This window comes from Chlamydotis macqueenii, chromosome 7 (genome assembly GCF_036417535.1).
Source record: "Chlamydotis macqueenii isolate bChlMac1 chromosome 7, bChlMac1.mat, whole genome shotgun sequence".
In the NCBI taxonomy this organism is placed as follows: Eukaryota; Metazoa; Chordata; class Aves; order Otidiformes; family Otididae; genus Chlamydotis; species Chlamydotis macqueenii.
The window spans coordinates 14,515,668-14,536,782 of record NC_141562.1 but is presented as its reverse complement, the minus strand read 5'-3'; the positions used below and the strand labels follow the sequence as shown (position 1 = coordinate 14,536,782).

At 43.3% G+C, this 21,115-nt stretch overlaps 1 protein-coding gene across 3 annotated transcripts in view; it reads left to right on the top strand.

Moving 5' to 3' along the window:
• Positions 1 to 21,115, top strand: part of MICU1 (mitochondrial calcium uptake 1) — a 95,100-nt gene that overhangs the window by 48,055 nt on the left and 25,930 nt on the right. For 2 of the 3 annotated variants that reach the window (XM_086752780.1, XM_086752781.1), the window contains exons 7-10: positions 3,673 to 3,738; positions 4,974 to 5,088; positions 14,064 to 14,146; positions 20,022 to 20,219. In XM_086752780.1, coding sequence (XP_086608906.1) covers positions 3,673 to 3,738; positions 4,974 to 5,088; positions 14,064 to 14,146; positions 20,022 to 20,219 — 462 coding nt within the window. The remainder of the gene's footprint in view (positions 1 to 3,672; positions 3,739 to 4,973; positions 5,089 to 14,063; positions 14,147 to 20,021; positions 20,220 to 21,115) is intronic. The other variant, XM_086752782.1, reaches the window with a different exon arrangement.

Below are 21,115 nucleotides of genomic sequence, written 5' to 3'. Positions count from 1 at the left end.
GGCGTATCATTAGGGCTTTCCCTTGTCTTGCGTGATGGACTAACGCACGGCCATCTGCTGCAAACGCGTCAGCGAGCGCCTCGGTCTGTGTCTCCCCAGATGTTAAACAGTTCTGCTGGGGAAGGAGCTAATGAGACGGCAGATGCCAGCTAAGATTTTTAAAGCGGACAGACAATACGTGTGTTAGGTGCTCCAGAGTGTTTAAAACGCATTAATTAAATGGATTGTCTAATAAATTGTATTAAAATATTTGTTTTCCCAACCTTAGAAGGATTCCTGATAGGTTTTTTTTTTTTGTTTGTAGTGATGCCATCTCCTGATTTAAACCCAAGGTACCAAGCCACGTGCGAGCAGGACTAATAGCATGTCGTGTCTCCGCGTGCTGCTCCCTGTTACATGCACAAGTACTGAAGTGGGGTTTTTTTGGGTGGGTTTTTTTATTTTCCTCCTCTTAGATTTCATTTGTAGAGAGACATGTGTCCTAAAATTAGAATAATATGGAGGGTCACTTTTATAGCTCATAAAGTCAGAAAACTCAGAAACAAGGAAAGAAATTGTCTGTTAGGCAAACTTAACACAGATTTTTTTTTTGAAACTTGTACTTTTTAACAATAATATTTCTTTTTAATACTGAACATTCAGCATTTTAACTTTTTTTTCCCCTATATATCTACAGCTAACCATAAACGAAATCTGTTAACAGATGTCTTTGAAATGGTTTGCGTAACTGAGGGTGGTCAGTTGGGACTGAAAGAGAATTGCTTTGCAGCAAGATGACTTCACTGTTTGAGACGTTCATGGTTTCGTATTTGCTCACACAGCGTCGGTAACCTCAAAGTATTCCTTTGAAAAAGGAACGAACTGAGTATGATGGCCTTTCTCAATAAAAGATGTGGTTGTACTTCATCTCAAATTCCTTACTCGTTTATAAAATTCCTTTCTGGCTCTGGAGAAATACTCACGGTCTTGCATGCACTTTGGTATTTATTTTGTTATTCTGGAAGGCGTAAGTCACTGTCAAACGGTCGCGTAAGGCTGAGAAATGCGTGACGGTTTGGTGCATATAAGGAAAAAGATGATGTTGGAACTTCAGTTATGTGGATAAATGTGCCCAACATGTGTTTTCTCCTCCAGACTGAAACACAAACTGTGGACCCTTAAGTGACTTACAAGAATGTGTTCTTCTCAAAGTGACAGATTAAATGCTGCTCATAAAGCAGTTTTGGAAATACAAAATGGAGTGGAGCTGCAAGGATTTAGCTGATCAGGATTTTTTTCCCTATGTGTGTTAGGAATGCAAACACCAGCACCACACCTTGTGTCCCCGTCTCTGCCTTTGCAGAGAAGGCATCCCTTGACTTGCAAAACTACATTTTTTTTTTTTCCAGATTTGCTTAATTAAGTATTAACAGGCTTCACTCTTCTTGCAACCCTGGGAAAACAATTTTCATAGGTAGTACTTGGTGAGGAATGGAAGGAATCAGTGGTTTGTTTTGGTTTTTTTTTTTTTTTTTTCTTTTCCTGGAAGCTGTACCATGTGTTTGGCTCAAGGCAGGCTCCAGCAGCAGACTGATTTTTTGGGGGGGCAGAATATGTGACGTTTGGGTTGTCTTTGGGTCCTCATATGCTTGCAGCTGCCCCGTAACACAAGCGTGGGGAGCTGCCTGCGTATGGCAACTGGTTGTTCTGGTGCCGTTTGCCAGGCTTGGAGACTGAGTTGGAAAGGGCAAACCAAGCTTTGTGTTTTGAAGTGAAATTACTTTTTTTTTACCGATTGTTGGTGTTAGATATTACAAGATAATTTGCCTGAATGCCTGTACAATGTTTTATTCCACTGGACTGATGGCTTTTCACTGAACTTACCCAGCCGTGCTTGTGCTGAAGGCCATGGTACCTTTTGGATTTTTTTTTCTTTCTGTGTGTTAATTTTGATGTTTGCTCGTTTGTGTGCTTGTTTAATATGAATCTACTGCTTGATTAAAAAATACGTGCTACTTGTAAACTTTCCTGTGGCTTGCTCACTCGTGAGTGCTCGGTTTTGAATGTTTCTCAGGCGTGCTGAATGATCTTAACCGATGACTCTGGTTTTGGGAATGGATTTAACACAAAAAAAAAATTCTTAAAAGGAAGATGTTTGACTATTTTAACTGAGGACTTTGAGAATTAGCTGATGTTCAGATGCAAAAGGGCATGAAATGTGCAAGTTGTCCTGAAGTTGTGTGGATAACTACTGTAATTTGTGAAGATGACTCGTATCTAAAATAAGGTAGAGGCTTAGGGGTTTTTCTGTACACTTTCTAATCCCATTCGTTACCTGGATGGCTAGAAGGGTAGCTAGATGGTGCTCTGAAATGCAATTAGGATGCAGAAAAGAAACTCCAGGTCTATAGACAGCTTCAGCTGTTGCTGAGAAGGTCTGACCAAATTTCTCCACCTTGAACCCTGAGTGATTGCAATAGTCCACATTCTGCTTTGTAGACTGATTTTTTTTAAGATTTTTTTAAAATTTTTTTTTTTCCTGGGAATTATAATATAACTTTATAGAATGTCATGTTTAATGGCAGGGAACAACTGCTTAGAAGGATGCTCTGAGCCCGTCCCGTAGCGAGGAGAGCTTCCCACCTACTTTGTGGAAAGCACACACAGCTTTTCAGTGAGCCAGAAGAAAATAAATGGGAAAAATGTGAATTTTTTTTTTTTTTTTTAAACTTCTGTTCTCCTAGTGCTGAGAGCCTGAAAAAATCTTACTGATCAGGTCAGTTATTATTTTCCATGTTAAGATTAGCAGGAAAAAATCCCTTTCCTGTGAGATGCAGGCAGACTGGGCACCGTAGTGACAGTGTATGTTCCCCTTCTCCAGGTTTCTGGCAAGTAGATGCTTGTTTACAATAAATAATAGAAGATTTTACTTTATTTGCTCAAAGATGCGAATGAGTGAATGCTTCTTCCCGTCTGTCTAAACCTTTGTATTTCACAGAGCAGTTAATTTAATACCTTTTTTTATTGTTAGTCTAGGGATGGGGTTTTCAGCTTATGAGGAGTATTTTACGCTGTTTGATGCTGACTGTGAATTTTAAGTGCAGACAACAGACCGATACAAATGAATAAACCAACGTCTGCAGCTTTTGCGTGGGATCCTTTGAGCGGGTGCAGTAGGATGCTAATAGTTTATGATAAAGACAGGCAATGGGAGGGAGAGGCAATAAATCACAGGAGCGGGTGAGATGCTACTGGCAACACCGTCAGCAGCAATCACAGAAAACTGCTTTCTCCACAAATCCTACCTTCGGTTTAAAGGGGAGGAAAAAAAAAATTGTTTATTTGTCCTTAGCATAAGCATCAGCGTAGTTTTCCTTCGGATCCGTCTCAACGGGAAGGGTAGCAAAAGCTTTTTTTTTTTTTTTTTTTTAGTAAATGATCCTTAAATCTGGTATCGCATAAGCATAAATAGCAGTTGTCTTGCATGAAATTAATGCCATTAGCATGTTGTCTGCTGTTAGTGCTTCACCTCTTACTAAATTCCTGACGCTCTCCAGATGGTAAGGGACGAGCTACTGGGAAGAGATTTATATGATCAATAGAGCTGAACTTTTTTTCCTGAAAACTGTGATCATTTTTTTTTTGTGATCTGTATGATTATTTTTGTCTCTTTTCTTGTGGTTTCCGAGCCAGATACGGGTTAAATTTTCAACTAAATTATTAGCTGAGCTCATCCCCACTCTGCAGTCACACACGATGGTGAGTTCTCTCAAAAAGAAAAAAAACCCAACCCAAACCCAACCTTGAGGTGGATGAGAGACATCAGCTGCAGTCAGTGGGTCTGACCTGACTTGGAGAGGCTACGTGCTAACTCTTGCTGGGATGTCTGCTCAGGCTTCATAGCGGCGCCCAGTCAAAGCAACGACCTGGTTGCTTCAAAACTTTCTTGCCCTTCGCAAGTCCTAACAGTTCAACTTGATGTTATGTTTTGCCTGCTTATTTTATTGTCGGTTAACCAGTTTTCTTTCCTTTATCTTGTATATGATGGGATCTCCGCTAGACAGAGGTAACGGTGGGGGACAGTTGTGTAGCTGGACCCTCGTGTGGTGGTGTTTGTCAGTGGTTTTTCCTAAAACCGTTCCTAAATTCAGCCTCGCTTTCACCATGCTTCCGTGCTTGCATGACCTGGTTTCTGTGGAGTAACCTCATCCGCGCCTCCTCTCCTTGATTCTTCACTTATTTCGTTTTCCTCCATGTTTGCGTGTGCTTCCTCCTGCCATGTTCTTAAAGTGGGTCACCAGTGTGGCTTTCCTAACAGTTTTGTGGATCCTTTTCAGCCTTTGAAGCTTCAGCGGATCGAAGGGACTTGGATTTTGAGCTTAGTAAGGGCAATTAGCTGATAAAACACATGTGGTATTTTCTATTAAAACAAGATGTTGAAAAAGAACTGGAGAGAGAGATTGAGATTGGTATCGGTCCTGGTCCTCCTAATGAGCTTGCTAAACGCGCTCCTGGATCGTGTGCTTCTGATAATTACATGGTTTTGATAATTTGATTGTCCTTTATATTCATATTTTTGGCTACTGCTACAACAGAGAATAACTAAAATGCTGTTAGTGAAATATAATAATTTTCTTTTTGACTCCTATATAAAAAAAAAATCTAATTTTCAGAACACTAATCTCAAAGATTCAGACAATTTTAAGCAAAATGGACAGATTTATTCATCTGTATTTCAGCTAGGCTAAACCAACTAATTAATATTGTGCAGTTCCTCATCCCTCATTTGAGATGGGGAAGCACTGATCTCGATGGAGCGTTTCTGACAGATTCGAAGGCTGGAAAAGGTCCACTGAATATGGATGGAGATAGCAGGGGTGTGCATATGCGGAATGGCTTGTTGGTGGCAAGAATACAAAGCAAGCCTTCTGTTTCTCTGTTTGATTGATTGCTTTGTTTTCTCTTTTTGGGATGCGGGTCGGATGGATAAATAGAAATTATCCCAGGAGCGAGAGAAGTTTGCCGATGAAGACAGCATATTTTACGCGCTTGGAGAATGCGGACTCATATCTTTTTCTGACTACATCTTCCTTACGACGGTCCTTTCCAGTAAGTACTGTGGGATTTTTTAAGTTTTGAAGGTTTACAAGCAATGAGTTTGCTATTGTTGTAAACGTCCCTTTCCCTAAAAGGTTTGATTCCTTGAAACTCGAGCTGCGTGAATAATTGCTATTGCTTCATCTGGTTTAGACTTGACTTCAAGTGCTTCAGAAAGATAAGCAGATTGATGACTTCTGAAGATTTATTTCTCATTTTCAAATGTGGCAAATTTTTTTTTAATTAGTCATTTGACTTGCCGTTCAAAACTGTAGATGGAGACGTGTTCTTGAGGTGTGTTTATATTATATTCTTGTGTTTGGATGAATATTGCTTTCCAGCTCTTCACTGGTTAGTGCGTGATGTAATCCAACGAGGAGAGAAGTTAAGCTGTTTACATTTCAACAAGTGTCGTTAGATGCCTTCTGTCTTTTCACCCTGCCGCACTTGACTTGCGTTTGTGATATTTCTGTGGTCTGTTCCAGCAAAACCTTCTGCACTTGAAGTGCTGGCACTTAAACGTTTGCTCTGTTGGCAAGAAACAGTGAAACTGAACCCTTTGGTCATGTCAAATGGCATTTCTAGACTTCCTTCATGGGGAAAGCAAGTTCAGAACCTCATTTGCAGAACTTCTGTAGCAGCTTGGGAGGTCCTGCTTCACAAACAGGAAAGTCAACAGAAATTCCAGTTCTTTTTCAGCCCCGTTAGAAGATATGGGGTAATGGGGAATATGCCACTGTCCAAGTGAACTTGAGACATTTTGTTTTCAGACTTAAAAAAAAAAAAAGAGAACTTGGCCATCTAATCTTGTATCTGTTTCATGGTGATGTGATTACAGGAATTAAAAAGCTGGACACTTTCCAGTTTGCTGTAGACGCCACTCGCTACTGGCTCAGGGACTCAGCTGGGCAATTCACTGGTGTTTTGTAGAAGTAACAGGTGCTTTATTTTTTTTTCTTGTGTTCTTGCATGCTGTAACATGGACAAATGAAAGAGGCGGCTCTTTATGTACTGAAGATGGCCTTTCTGAGGATCTGCTACAGGGGAGAACTGATGTTCAAGGTCTTGTTTGTTGTCAAATGGACGTGGGGGTGGAAGACCTGTATGTGACCTTCATGTTGTGAAAACAGGCACTGACAGATAAAGCTGGTTCAGCCCAGGGAATTTCTTTTATTTTTTTAATCTGCTTTTTTTTTTGAGTCTCAGAACGGATTCTCTAAGACTTTTGCTGTTCCATTCTTAAATTAGTCTGGCCTGTGCCACAATTATCAAAGGTATTTTCATTTGCAAAATTAATTTAATGTGCTTCCACAGGCAGCAGCAAAAGAAATTGTTTTTGCTTTGATGTAATTTCTTTGTTGTGGGAATAAAAGAGACCACCTTGTGTTATAGTAGCCCCTATTTTTGGGGGGCTGTGCAGTAGGGACGGATTTTCTTCCTCCTGTTCTTGGACTTTTAAACATATTCACAGTTACTGGGGAGTCAGAGTGACAGAAGGAGACAGAATTGAGGGCGTTGTGCTTTGAGGAATGATGTGAGGAGTGGGCAAGGTAGGAGCTTTCAAAGAAGGAGGGGAAAGAAAAGAGGGAAAAAAGTGTTCGTTGACTTTTAGACTGACTTGTAGGTATTTTGGGAGCTCGTTGAATGGACATTGAAGATGGAGGAATGTCTCTGGAGCTGCTCTCAAACAGTGATTTCCCAGAGGAAGAGTTTTGGTTTAATATTTAAAGCATTTGTTTTTATAAAAATAAAACTCCCCAACAAACCCTACCCTGTGGCTAGATAGAAAACTGACTGCTACTTGTGAACACTACCTTGCAGGAATCCAGTAGTTCCTGACTATTTTATTTTTTTTTTCCCTAGGAAGTAAATAAAATAGAATGAGGGAAGTACATCTTAACTGTGACCAATCGCTGTTGGTTTTCTCACTTGTTGTTTAACCCAAGCATTAAGCACGTATCTGGACAGGAGAGCTGTGGATTCCACCAAATAGCTAAAAGCCGCTAAATACTGAGAAAGGAAGATGACGTGTTGAGCGCTAAAGCAGGACGATCACACAGGGAGCGTGAGATTGGGTCTGGGAATGGGAGGCGGGAGGGAGTGGCGCTCCTCTGCCGTGCTCAGAAGTGATGGGAAGAGATCAGCTGCAGTCTGGTCTGGCTTATTGAGCTCAGAACTGATCAATGATAACCTCTGAAAAGGAAAAACTTCATATTATTGTGCTCCTCAGGTAGGTCCTGCCCGGCAAGTCTGCCGAGGCCTCTCCTGCCCATCTCCCCGGCTCTGCCGGAGCACCCTCAGGCGTTGAGAGCTCTTTCCCAGAACTTTTAATTTAATTTGTCTTTGCAGCTTCAGTTGTGTTCTCTGAAATGCGGACCGCCTGGCAGCTGCCGGGGAGGGAGAGGAGAGGAGACAGGACTGGAGGCTTCACCTGCCTGTTGTTCGCAGAGAGGTGTTTGCATATTGCACAGAAAGTGAAGTCTGTCACCCTATTTTATTTACAAGTGGTTTCTCGCTCTAGCACTGTCTGTTCTCATTAGTTGCCGTGTCTCTGTGAAAACGTATTTTTAAAACAACTAATAAAAGATCGTTTAACTGCTTCGGAAAGTCAGCCTTCTGTTAAAGGCAATGGGAGCTGAGTGGCCTTGACGGTACCCCACGGTTTTGGTTGCTTCAGCCACTCCCTGTGTTTTGGGGGAGAGGTAGAAAGATGAATAAAATACAGGGTCAGCAAAATGCCCGTAGGATCAGCAAAATGCCCTGGGTCCTTCAAATGTCACAGGAAAGCCAAAACGTCACTTCTCTAACCAAAAAGAGTTTTGCTTTAGGGCTTGCAGAGCAGGTGGAGGAAGGAGAGAAAGAGCTTTTCCGTCATCAGCGACTGCAATTTCAGAGCAAACACGGTCGGTAGTCCGGGTGCGCTAATGCCTACTTGATAAGCAGGTACTGAAGGGAGCTGAGCATTAAAAGAATGAGTCGGTGTTATTTCTGTAATTGGGCTGTCGGTGTGTCTGGATTTACTCCTCCTGGGAGGAGGGTTAAATAGCGTTGGCTCAAGCCAAACTCATCACTCTCTTGCCAGGGCTTTTGGAGCAGCCCTGCAGCTCCTTCGCCCGTCTCCTGCGGGTTCTTTCTAGAGCATGGCATGCTGCCACCCCTTATGGGTGCTGGCCCACAAGAGGCCTCTTGCCTAGGAGAGATTAGCTTTTTTTTTCCTGTTTTTCCCCTATATAGGGAATAAATCCCAAACTGTGTAGCTGTGGAACTTATTTTCTGGCTGGATATTGAGCGCTGTGCGGATGTCTGCGATGGAGGTGGCACGGCGTGCTCTCCCACGTGACGGTGTCATCTCCAGGGTCTGTTTGCACTGTGGCTGTTTTCAATGTCTATTGCTGGCTGATGTGCATGTCTTCAGCCTCCTTCCCTGCCACAAGTGAGATCTCTTAGCTTACCAGTGGGGTTTTAATTCTGCAAAGCAGCTCTAAGTGCTATAGGGCTCATTTCTACAAGAAAAGGATATCAGGTTGCTTTGAGTTTAATGGAATATTTCTACGTGCAGTCTTCACGTGCTCTTTGTGTTCATCTCTTCATCCCCTGCATTTGCGTGGTGTGTTGAGCTGGTGGATCTCCACGTATCTGTGTTGCAAAGGACAGTCAATTCCATAGAATTAGGAAATGCAGTAATTTTGTTATTCATAGCAACATCCCAGAACCTGCAGATGTTTGGGATGTCGTCTATCTCCAGGGGGTTCTCTGGAGAGCACACCTTCTAATGGCCTTCATTTGGAGCTGCTGTTTTCACAGCTTGTTTCCAGGTCCTTATTTCAGAGAAGCATGTAAGAGGAAATTTTTATTTCAGCGGTGCTCTGTGAGTCGTGCCATAACTGGTGGGAAGTTGTTGAACGGCAAGTCTTGTGCTCCAGCCCAGGCGCTGTCACGTTGTCTCTAATCCTGGAAACCGAGTTGTACACTTGTCATTGATGTTAAAACCAAAATACAGAATTTGGTGTCCAAATTACGCAGGCTCTTTGGTTCACAAGCAAAATACAAAGTGAAACAGCAATAATATTTTAAAAAAATTTTTAGAAATTAATTAAATAGAAGAAAGATTTAAAATGGCATTATCTGGGACATGCCACGTCTGATCCATGTGTTTCTGTACAAGGAGAGAGTTTGGGATATTACCTGTCAGCTGTACTAGTTAACCCCTTCTTTGCTTTCTGTTGTGTTATTTCTGAGGTAATTCTGATTCTTCCTTATGATAAGAAATAGCCCTTTGCTGTTTAAAGATATTTTAGCTTTAAAGCTGATTTAGCCTCTATGCTAACCCATGGCTATGTTATTTTAGCTGCCTTTTCTTTACATTTCTGCATTGATTAATATTGAAAAAAAATGTTGATGGGATTTAGATTCATTTTCTGAAATAGTGGAATAATTTGAAAGGAAAATATTGTCAACATTAGGTCTCTGACCCTGGTCCTTTCCTTCAGGCAGAGATATTCCCATAACAGAAAAATTTCTCAGTTAAAATATCGCTGTGCAGAGTCAGACAGAATAATGACTGTGCTGATTCATGTAACTTAAGGGAGGAAAAAAAAGAAAAATCTTGATTAATCTTTGGCTGGAGGAACAAGGTAAGCTTTTTTAATGTTGTGGCATAAAAAAACCAGAAAAACCATTGTAACTGCAAGACTTGAAGAGCCATCTCCCTAGGTGAGAATCTTTCTCTGCCTTAGATTACCTTGATTATGAAGGTATAGTTTTTTTCAGCTTTGGATACTACTTTGTAAATATATTTTTCTTAATTTGGGAATAGATGAGGAAGAAGCAATCATAGGATATTAAACTTTTGATAACTAATTCTTCTTGAAGTAACTCCTCAGCTGAATTTTTGATCTTTTGTCCCATGCTGGAGTTGCTTGGGGAGTTACTGGGCTTCAGGATGGATATTGAAGTCTTGAGCTGCTTTGTGTTTGAATTCAAAGAAATTTTCAGCTACATGTGAAGGGAGCTATATTTATTTTCAAAAATTGTGTTCAAAATAGTTTTCCTAAAATGCAGTACCTCTGCTTGAGGCAGATGTCCTATAGACTCTTGATTTTAGTGACCGTAGCCATGTACTGCATGAGTTGCAACTGGACTCTGAGGGGAAGACTTGTTGAGAGGTATTTCTGTGTGGAGCATTGAGTTTGGGGGAAAGAGAAGAAGAAATGAGTACAAAAATAATGAAAACGTGGCCTTTGTCATTAGTGAGCGTTTATTGCCTTTCAGAGTGCTTCTGGTGAGAGTAAATGGCAATAAAGAGCAATTAAGTGATGCAAATTGGTCCATTGAATAATGGAAAATAGTTATAAATGGCGTAATTGGCTTAAAGTTGCCTAATCAACCCGTTTAATCCCTCAGAGGTTCCCAGGGGCTTTCTACTCATGGATCGAGTGGGTTTTTTCAGTGTGGTCAGCGCTGCGGCTCGCCGTCTGTTTGTATGGTGGAGGCTTCTCGTCATCGTAACACTACTGCCTGTGGTTTTGGGTTTCCTTATCCCTTTTCTGTTCCCAAATATTTGATTTGAACAAATGAGTCGGGGAAAAATGTTAATTGCCCTTTGCACTGACTCCTAGGTTCGTTGAAAAAGCAACTGGGTGCGTAGAGCTGGTGGAGCTGTGGGGCTACAGAATGATTTCAACCTGATCCTTCTCGATAGAGTTACGTGTATCTCAAAGCTAGGAATAGGTAACTCATTAATTTGTACTGGTGTGGGCTCCAGTACCGTCTTTTCATTTGTGTTAATGATTTGGAGGAATCATCAGGAAGTCATCGCATCCTCCTGAACACCTAAAGGCTAGAAATAAAGCTAGAGGAGGAACTGCAGTTGCCCTCACCAGTTCCTGACTCGTTGCCCAAGGGAAATTAGTTGCAATGAAAAATCTTGTTTCTTAATAATGTCAAAAAGGATGGCGAGGAGATCACTCACAAGATCAGAGGGGGCTGGAAACGCTCTTGGGGAATATCCAGAAATGGTTTTCTCTTGTAAAGACAGGCATGGCGCCGTCTTGAAAGCAAACAATCCTTCAAATGGTTTTGATAACCCTTGCAGGAGGAATATCGTCTTTGTTTTGAGGCATCTTAACTAAGGAGGCAGTGGGGAAATTTAGAGAAGCTGCAGTCGAGAATGGTCACATTAGGAGGCAGAATAAAAGAGGAGAGGAAGGAAAGGCTACGTTTAGCTCGGCAAGCTGGTGTCTGCTGCCTTTATGGTCTGCGAGCTTCTGAAAGATGTGAGTAGAGGAGGAAGAAGAGAAATGGAGGTTGTGCGGGCTGATGTAACCACGAGTAATGGGGCAGGGTGGGCAAGGCCGGGTCACCTGCCGTCGGGATGACTCTTCCCCCGTAAATCCTGGTCAGAAACGTGGCCAAGGGGAGAGGCAGAAATCATCTCGCCGAGGACCTATAAATGCAGGCTGCCCGGAGATCAGGGACACACATCTTAATGAACATTTCTCCCTGGGCGGGAGCAGGATGAGCTAATTGTCTTCAGTGCCCTCTGGTTTCCCTTGGCTTGGGTTCCCATTTGCTGGATTTAAGTGGCGTTACAATTTATTGGAGTTAGATATGCAGATCGGAGGAGGAAACGGGCTGTGTGGCTGATTAGCTAACAGAATGAAGTAATTACATTTGCCAATTTAAAGGCACTTTCCTTCCCTGTCCTTAAAAAATACTGACCCTGCAGATTTTTGATGCTGAACTGTTAATTTTAATTTTGCAAGGGATGTTCTCCCCTGTGTATTTAGAGAAGGAAAAGGAAGGCAACGGCCTTTGTGAGGGGTAAGTGTCTTGCTATCTCTGTTCTCCCCATCTCTGCACAAATGGGACATGGTATTATATTTTTCCTTAAATAAAAGGAGAGGGGGGGGAAAAAAACCTTAAAAACAGTTTTTTTAACAAGGGGTAAGAAATTTTCCAGTTTCAGAATATACATCTTTGTGCAGAGAAAGTGGGGGAAGAAAGATGAGATGTGTAAATTGCTGTTTCTAGCATCTGTAACTAAATTAGAGCTTTGTATAGTCCCCTAAATCCTCGTAGAGGAAACAACTCTTGTGCTAGATTTTGGGGGCTAATAACGAGACATTTTGTCCAGGATTTCACACAGTGCTTGCAATTACAGTGAATCAAGTTGTGTGTGTTATTTAAATACTAGAAGGGTGGTTGGAAGGTGCTTAATATCGTTGCTCTTCAGGGAAATGGGGAATCAATCACTGGAAACGATGGGTACAGAGGAGGCTTTTTGCATAAATCCCTTAATTAGGTTCCATCATTGAAGAGATGATGGAGTTGGTGTGGGGGATGAGTGGTCCCCCTGAGTACAGCCCAGCTAACAATGAATTAACGAGGGATAATGAGCAAATGTCTCTCAGTCCCAGCAAGCAGGATGGAGAAGCATGGTTTCTGTCGCAGAGTTGTGTACGGAAGGGAAGACAACCCACCACAAGCTGCTGGTGACGGCCACGGCGATGGGAGACATCACTGACGCACATGGTGTTTGGAATTTAAAGCCCAAATAATTGGTGTGAGGAAATTGGGAATGCAGAGGTGGTAAGGACTGGAATATATGTGCTGTATGGCTCGTGACAGGCCGTTACTGCCATCAGGTTTAATGTTCTACATCTGTTTAAGGCGCAAAGTGATTGGAAAAAGCGATCTCTTTAACACGTTTGCTGAATCTTTCGGTGATAAAGTGCTCCAGTTTATTAGAGCAAGGGGAAAACGCGGTGTAAAAGTCTCCTGGCCCTCAATTGAAGCTGTAACTAACGTACAAAATCCAGTTCAGTTAATTCCGTATTAATTTCTTTGAGTGATTCCTCTTTGTGCTCCCCCTCCCACCTCCATCTGGGAGATGCCTCAACGCAGAGTGTTGGTTGCAGAAACTCATTATTTTCTGAGCATCCGCAAGAAATATTAAAAGTGGATTGCAACAGATGAGGTTGAAGGGATCTGAGCCTCACCAGGGATCCACATCCTGCTGCCAGATTTGGGTGGGGCAGAGCCATCTTCAGAACAAAAAAGGGGGTCAAGTTTTAACTGATCGTTTAAGGTGACAACCTAAGCACTATGGCCTAGGGGATTCCCTAGAAATTCCATCAGACACCAAAATTCCTGTAGGTGGTATGTATCTGAAAGTAGCATAGCAAGATAAATCCTTATATATTGGAAAAAAAAAATTCTGGCACTATGTTGTAGCTTTAAATGGTGATGGGTTACGGAGCCTGAAATGGAAATGTACTGAACTTTTTTGGTGGGATGCAGGGGAAAGAGCATGGTTTTGCTGTGATGGATGGCTGTGAAGTGATGCTTTTGCGGCGTTCTGGTTAAATAAATCATGACAACATAGACTAAAGGCAATGAAAAATAAGGTAACGCGCCATCTCGAGTGCGTCGCAGCTGGTGAGCTCCAGCTCGTGTGTCATCTCAGTGTCTTAACTGGACTGGGACACAGTTGGTTATGATTTGTTTAAATTTGTGCATTTAGACGAGCAGAGTCTGGAGGAGAATTGCCCAAAGTCCGGGTCTGCTCCTCACCCACCGGCTGCTTCGCAAAGCACGGAGAGTGCTCTGCAGCGCCGGAGGAACCTCCTCTGGCCAAACTGGTGTTATACCACATGGAGCAGGCTGGAGCTCCTGCTGCAGCATCACTTGGTGTTGACTGTCGTTAGGAATATCAGATGGTGTCTCGTTTGTGTGCTTGTTCTGTCTGCAAATGGAATAAATTTTGTTCAAGAAACATCTCCACCCAACCTTCTTGTTGATACCTTTAGTAAAAAGAGCACCGTGAAGCTCACAGGTAGAGGTTCCCAAGAGCTGCATTTTCTTAAAATTGCAAGAATTATGGAAAATTGCTTTTGGATAGAGTCATTCTGAACTTGAACCTTTTTTATCGAATTTTTTGTATCATTGTTAACTGATCTTTGGTTTTTATTGTGTTTTTTATGTAGCTCCCCAGAGGAATTTCGAAATCGCCTTTAAGATGTTTGACCTGAATGGTGACGGCGAGGTGGACATGGAAGAGTTTGAGCAGGCAAGTTGAACAAGAGGTTGACTTCCTAATGGTATGGCATGTTAGTCATAAATGCAGCACTCCTCTACGATGTTACTGTGATTTATCTTTGTGATACTGCTGGTTTACGTCTTTTCCCTCTCTGCTCTGCTGTGTTGCCTCAATGCCTGCCTTTTTTTTAGCCGAGTGTTTCAAGACATAATTTCTAATTCAACTAGGACAACTGTAAGTATAAACTCTGATTTCCTGTGACTTTGTCACCAAGGTATCTTTACAGGATGTCACCTCCAAAGTAGGTAGAGAATTTTTTTCACTGTGCTGGCATCACAGGATTTTAATCCTACTTTCTTCTGCAGCTTTTATTGCATTCCTTAATTTTGTTTGTCTCCGGAGGACAACCAGTGCAAGTTTGCTTCAAAGAAGAATGTAGCCCTTTATTTTAACGTAATCCAAAAACATGTTGAGAGTGTATTTTCATTAGTTTCTTTCCCCTACATCCTACGAGGTTCCATCAGCAGGGAGTTCGATGCAGGCTTTTTTAATGAGCTTAGCCTGCGTGTCCGATATTGGTGAGGTCCTCCTGTGAGCTACAGTTTGTGATTGTGTTAGAGTGAGAAGAGATTGAAGACTTGAGATGTTGGTGGAGAATAGATCTGACCTCCTCAGGCAGAAGTGTATGGTTTTCTTGCCTGTGTAGAAAACAACCTGAAGGCTTTGGAAACTCGTGAACATCCTGAAGTTGCTGTATATTAGCAAAGCTCCATGTGTGTGCTGCTCGTGTAAGGAACAGTAAATGGGTTTGCAAAAAAGGGAACTGGCTGGTTGGGTGTGGAGTCACCACCTCTGTTATCAAAGAACAAGGCAGAGGAGTGTCGTAGTTCAGCCCCGATCGGACCAGACTACGCAGTCTCTCTCTCACTCCCCCCACCTTCCGAGAAAACAGGGAGAGAAAATATAAGGAAAAATGGCTCGAGGTTTGAGATAAGGACAGGGAGAAATCCTTAAAGTTACCGTCACGGGCAAAACAGACTCGACTTGGGGAAAACTATTCATTTATTACTACAAACAGCAGGATAATGAGACAGAGAACAAGATAACCTCCATCCACCCCTCCCTCTTCCCAAGCTTAACATTATCTCTACTAACTTCCCCCGCCACGAGCGGCACAGGGGGGAAGAGGGAATGGGGGTTGCAGTCAGTTCATCACGCGTTGTTTTACGCCGCTGCTTCATGGTCGGGGGAAGAACTCCTCGCATTCCTCCCCTGCTCCAGCATGGGGTCCCTCCCACGGGCCACAGTCCTTTGTGGAACTGCTCCAGCGTGGGTCATCTCTTCCACGGGTGCAGTCCCTCCAGAACAGCTGTCCCAGCGGGGCCTCCACGGGCCACAGCTGCCTTCAGGCATCCACCTCCCCCGGTGTGGGGTCCTTCACGGGCTGCAGGTGGATCTCTGCTCCTCCGTGGGCCTCCATGGGCTGCAGGGGGACAACCTGCTCCACCATGGTCGTCACCACAGGCTGCAGGGGAATCTTGGCCAGGAGCCATATTACTCCTCCCCCTCCTTCTGAACTGACCTTGGCGTCTGCAGCCGTTCCTCACAACAGGCTGGTAGATGTCTCTCAGGATCTTTTTTTACATCTTATTCACTTCTCATCTCCTCTCCACTTCTTGCAGCTGGGCTGGACCAAGTCGGGCCCAGTCAGCTGCCTGGCGAGAGGCCAGAGGGTGAGGCCTGCAAGGCCCATGAGGCCTGCACCTCCCCCTCTGTGCTTCTGCCCCAACTCAGCTTCTTCACATCTTCTCTTCTTTCTTTTTTTTTTTTTTCTGTTTTCGCCTACTTAAATACGTTATCGCAGAGGCGTTATCACGGAACATTCTGCTACCAATCGGCTCGGCCTTGGCCAGCAACAGGTCCGCCCTAGGCCTGTCCGAGTCCACTGAACAAAGGGGAAACTTCTAGCAGTTTCCTACAGAAGCTACCACCTTAGGCCCCCCCTCACTAACAAAACCACGACAAGGAGATAGACCACTCATCTACCTAATGTTTATGTGGCACCAGCACTTCTGTGACTCCACATCCCTGGGGTCTATACGTTTTAATGGGCAAGTGGAAGTTGCTGCTTCTGGGCAAACGAAATGAAAATCTGTGGTCAAAAAAATAACCTGCCCTTGTGGGGCTTTTGATGCTAGGGCATCTGTACTTGGAGAAGGTGAAAAGCTATGTACTGATAGCCGAGAACAAAGCAGCTCTGAAGAATCTGGTTAGAAATTCTCACTCATCAGTTGACTGAGCGACTAGTTAACTTCAGAAGAGTCTGTAAGAGTGCCTGGGGCACTTCCTATAAATAGGGAGAACTCGTGGCAAAGCAGGTCTGTTAAATTAATTCCCCCTTTCTAATCTACAAATGGTTCAGTAGGCATGGTGGTGTTGGGTTGACAGTTGGACTTGATGATCTTGGAGGTCTTTTCCAACCTTAATGATGCTGTTCTATTCTCATCTTTTGCTGTCATCCTCCTTAAACTATTACCTGTGGGTATGATGTCATTCTTAGGGTTTTTCTCCAGAGTTGTATCTGCTAAATGTACGTTTTTAGGTACAAACTTTGGACTGTGAGGAGCATGGGAGGATGTTTGTCTCCAATACGATATCCCTTCACGTGATAGCCTGTACTGTAAAGCCAGGAGTTTTTCATTTTCCTTTGAGTACAAATTTGAATAGACAGCTGTATCCAGGTTATTATGCTACTGGGCACTGCCTCCCTACAAACTACTAATTTAGCGATTAAAAATTCCAAGTTTCCTATTTCCTAAGGGAAAACCACCGTTCTTCCTTCTATTTGCGTAGCACATGACTGTAGCACTCCACTGCAGCTATCTGATAACATTTAACCATTCAAAAGGTGTTTTACAGTAGCTACTAATGTTCTAGAGTGAAATTAATCATGGAGATAAATGGATTTAAGGGAAGTGGAGACCGTTCTCCACTTTTCTTAAATGCATTTATCTCCATAATAAATGCTTGCTAAAAATGCAGTGGCACCAGGTGCTAACGCAGGTGTTATATTTGGCTTTTTCATTAGACATGTAAAGTAAGAAATAATGTTTCTTGAGGATGAATGTTTCAGAAGCGCTATGAAGATGAAAGTACAAAATTAAATTGAATTATTTCAAATCATCTGGTAGGCAAAGGAAGTTACATGTGCATTAATTCATATAAAAATCCTTGGGAAGAGCTTTTTAAATGCGTCACTGCCTCTGTATAAAGGAATAAAAATCCTGGTTAACATTGGAATATTTTGGTGAAGACTGATCTTCCAGAGCTTTCGAGTCAGAGGATGAAGGAGCTGTTTTGGAAAGTGAGAAGAAGCTGACAATGGCTTCACAGATACCACTGATCTGCTGCGCTTTGCAAACAGAATTAAAGCCAACCCCGAGCTTCAGCACGAGGTACATGTCTTACAGTATACACGTCTATTATATAACACAGTAATTTATATGATAAATACTCTTTTTCGCTCCTTATGGAAATGCCTCAGAGCGTGAAGGATGGCAGGGTTTGCAGACCTGTCCCATAACCACCTTACCTGACAGGGACAACTGGAACAGACCCTTCCAGGGAATTGTGCTGCTAGAGGTGGCATCAGTTTAAAAGAGCAACATCGTTTTGAGGAGAACGGGAAGAAAAAGAAGGGAAAGAAAGGGGTCACCAAGAAGCATCATACCATCCTCACTGGCTGTGAGCAGGTGGGAAGAAATTTCATACTGCTGTCTCACACGTCGTCTTTGGGGACAGCCAACAGCAGGTCCCTCTTCTCATTAGTGTCTGGAAAACTTGAAGAGTATTCATCAAGAAATAAAATTACTTGCAGTAATTTTTCTAATATGCAAATAAGAGGCTTTAACTACCTAATAAGAAAAAATTGATTTCTTCAGGCCTCACTGAAGACCCTCAGATTTTTCTGCAGTTGATGCCCATGGTTAGTGCATGGTGCTGAATAGTTTGATGCCTGCTTTAGTACCATCTTCCACTTCGCATCCTTCAGCATGTAAATTGTTCTTTTACTCTTCTATTTTTCATGTAAAAGTCGGATGAAAAGTAGTAGACTCGCAGGCAGTGTTACTCATGATTTCTCTTCAAGCCGTTAACTATTTTCATTGATTTTTTTTTTTTTCTTTTTTTCCCTTGTCTGGTGCGAAAGATGAAACAGATTGCAAGCACTTAGGCTGAAATACGTACGAATGACAGTGAAGCATCCCTGTGCTTCACATCCTCGTACGATCGATGAGCCGTGGGGAGGATGGCACTGGTTGGGCTGGAGGACAACTCCTTGCAGTGATTGCCTGCCTCTCTGGATGTTAGAAGGATTACCCAAAATAGGAACCAGCTGAATAATTTTGGCTCCAGTGCTCACAGATGGATTTTCAAACTGTTGGACGCTTGTTATTATAGACAGGGAGAGAAAAGGAGGGGCGTGGGATGCTGTATAAATAACACTGGGGGAAAGATGCTCTGTCGAATTGTCTGCTGTGTGGCCAACACTCTTCTGGAGAAGCAGGGGCGATTTTCCAAGCTGGTCATCAACTGCACGGCTTCAGACGGTTTATAAATATTTGTCTCCAAAGCATGCACCCAGAGCTCGCAAGTGGAGCACAAAGCAAAATAAGGAGTTGCTATTTACAGTGCAAAAATCCTTCCTTGCATCCCAGCGCGTGTTTCCTTCCTCCCTTCCAACTTTTGTGAGCAGGAGGAAGAGGCTGAAGGCAAAGCGGTGATGTTCACTGGAGCTCTGGGAAGCCTGTGCCGTCGATGCTACTCTAAGTGCTGGCCAGCACATTGGGTGGCTTTTTTCCCCCTCCTTTCTCCCACTCGTTGTCCTTAATGTGAAATCTTCTACTGCCTTGTTGGAAGAGATAGTTATTACACAGAGAATAAGCCTGGCTTCTGATATCCCAGCAATAATCACTGGGATGGGCAGGTGGTGGGATATTTGGGGATGGAGAGAGGAAGTGAGTATGCATTTGCCTTGGCTGCCCCCTTAGATTAACCCAGGACCCTTGAAATAACACACCGTTGCATTTTTTCAGACTGTTGCATCCGTCAAGCTCAACCTTTTGCCGTATCATGGAGGGTAGGAGGTTGTCCTGCACTTCCTTGCCCTGTCCTTGAGCATCTGCTCGAGTTGAGCGGTGCCTTCAAGAGACTACAGGGCGCTGCGGAGTGCTTGGGGAGGAGGAGGCTGTTTGCCTCCATGGTTTGTTAAAATGTGTTTAAAAATGTTATAATATGTGCTTTCACACTTGGCTGTCTTTGTGTCTGGGTGGCTCAGGCTGGGCCTGCAGCCCAGCTTGCCACGCAGCCCCGGGGATGGAGGAACCTCCAGCTGTGGCAGAGAGAGGCAAGCAGCAAGGAGAGGGTGCCCTTGGGTTGAAAATTCACCTTTTTCTGCACGAAGGGAAAGAAAATGCCACGTGAGCTAACTGGGGTTGGTACGAACTGACAAGGATGCGCAGTAAAGGAGGAGCGGAAGCTCCGAAACATGTGCAGGTTTTGTGTCTTCCTTGGAGTTGCCTCAGCTTTCTCTCCTCCTGCAGCTTCACTGGGAACAACCTGCTCTCTGCTGACCGGGCGTAGGATCAGTGCTAAAATGCTCATCTGTAAACTGGATTAATTTTGTCTTAAAACTAATTTTAAGCATTTTATACTCGTCTTTATTTCAAGAGGACTGAAAAAAAACAAAGCCTAATTTTAGCCAATTTTTTGTCATGTCTTTTTAAGAATTATTTCAGGGAAAAAAAAGAGGATGACATGGCTGAGCTTGGAGTACGTCATCCCAATACTTGACTAGTGTAAGTCCCAGTGGTGGTTTTGATGCTGACATCCTCTTTTTTATTTTTAGGTCCAGAGCATCATTCGCTCCCAAACCAGCATGGGCATGCGCCACAGAGACCGGTCTACAACGGGGAACACCCTGAAAACTGGCTTCAACTCCGCGCTGACAACGTACTTCTTTGGGGCGGATCTAAAGGGGAAGCTGACCATCTCCCACTTCCTCGACTTCCAGCGCAAACTGCAGCACGATATTCTGAAGCTTGAGGTTTGGGTTCTTCTCACGTACGGTGGAGGGCGGTGCAGCGTGGACCCTTGCTGCAGGATGTGGTTTCTGGAGGAAGAGCAGGAGTGTGGGAAGGGTTCAGAGGGAATTACTACAGCTGCAGCTCATAGCGCTCACGGATCAAACCTGCTGTTGAGTTTCTGAGTATTTTGGTGCCTGTGGCACTTCCTCAGGAACATCTCCAGCTGTTCTTGGGAGCTGCTCTTGTGGAGTTGCAGCAGCAGCGTCCTGGGCACGGGTCCCTCAAGGTGGTGCTTGCCCTGGCACTGCTGATGGAGATGGTAGAGATGCTTTAGAAGAAGACAAAAGAGGTTGTGGGCAGTTTGTGCTACCTTCCCGAGGAAGGTTTGTCTCATTCATGGTGAGGAAGCTGTGCCCTGAGGGACCAGGATTCATAACCATCCCAAAACTCATGCTCTCTGCTTTTCTCGCCACCTTCTTGGTTCCTTTGCAATTCTGAATATTTTGGCTGTGTAAATGTTTAAGCCTTGTGTGAATCCTGCTCAATGGGTGGTCTGTGTTATGGGACCTCCATGATTCACCCCTGAGTTAACGTGCATTATAAGAAATATCTATATTTTCTGCGACTCTTACCCTTTAATTGAATTGAAGATTTCTTTTTTTTTATTAAGTCAGTTGTTGCAAACTTAACTTGAATTTTCCCTTTTTTATTCGGAGTTTTACAAATCTAAGTAAGAAACTGACCCAAGGATTAATTATTTTATAAAGATAATTATCCAGCTGGCTGACTTCATTTAACTGGTCATTAAAGCGGGTGGTGTTGCTGTGCATTTGCAAGGGAATAGCCTGGCTGGAGAAAATGGTCTTCGTGTCGATTCCTCGGTGCCTGTACAAACTGAAAATGCATGGAATACTTC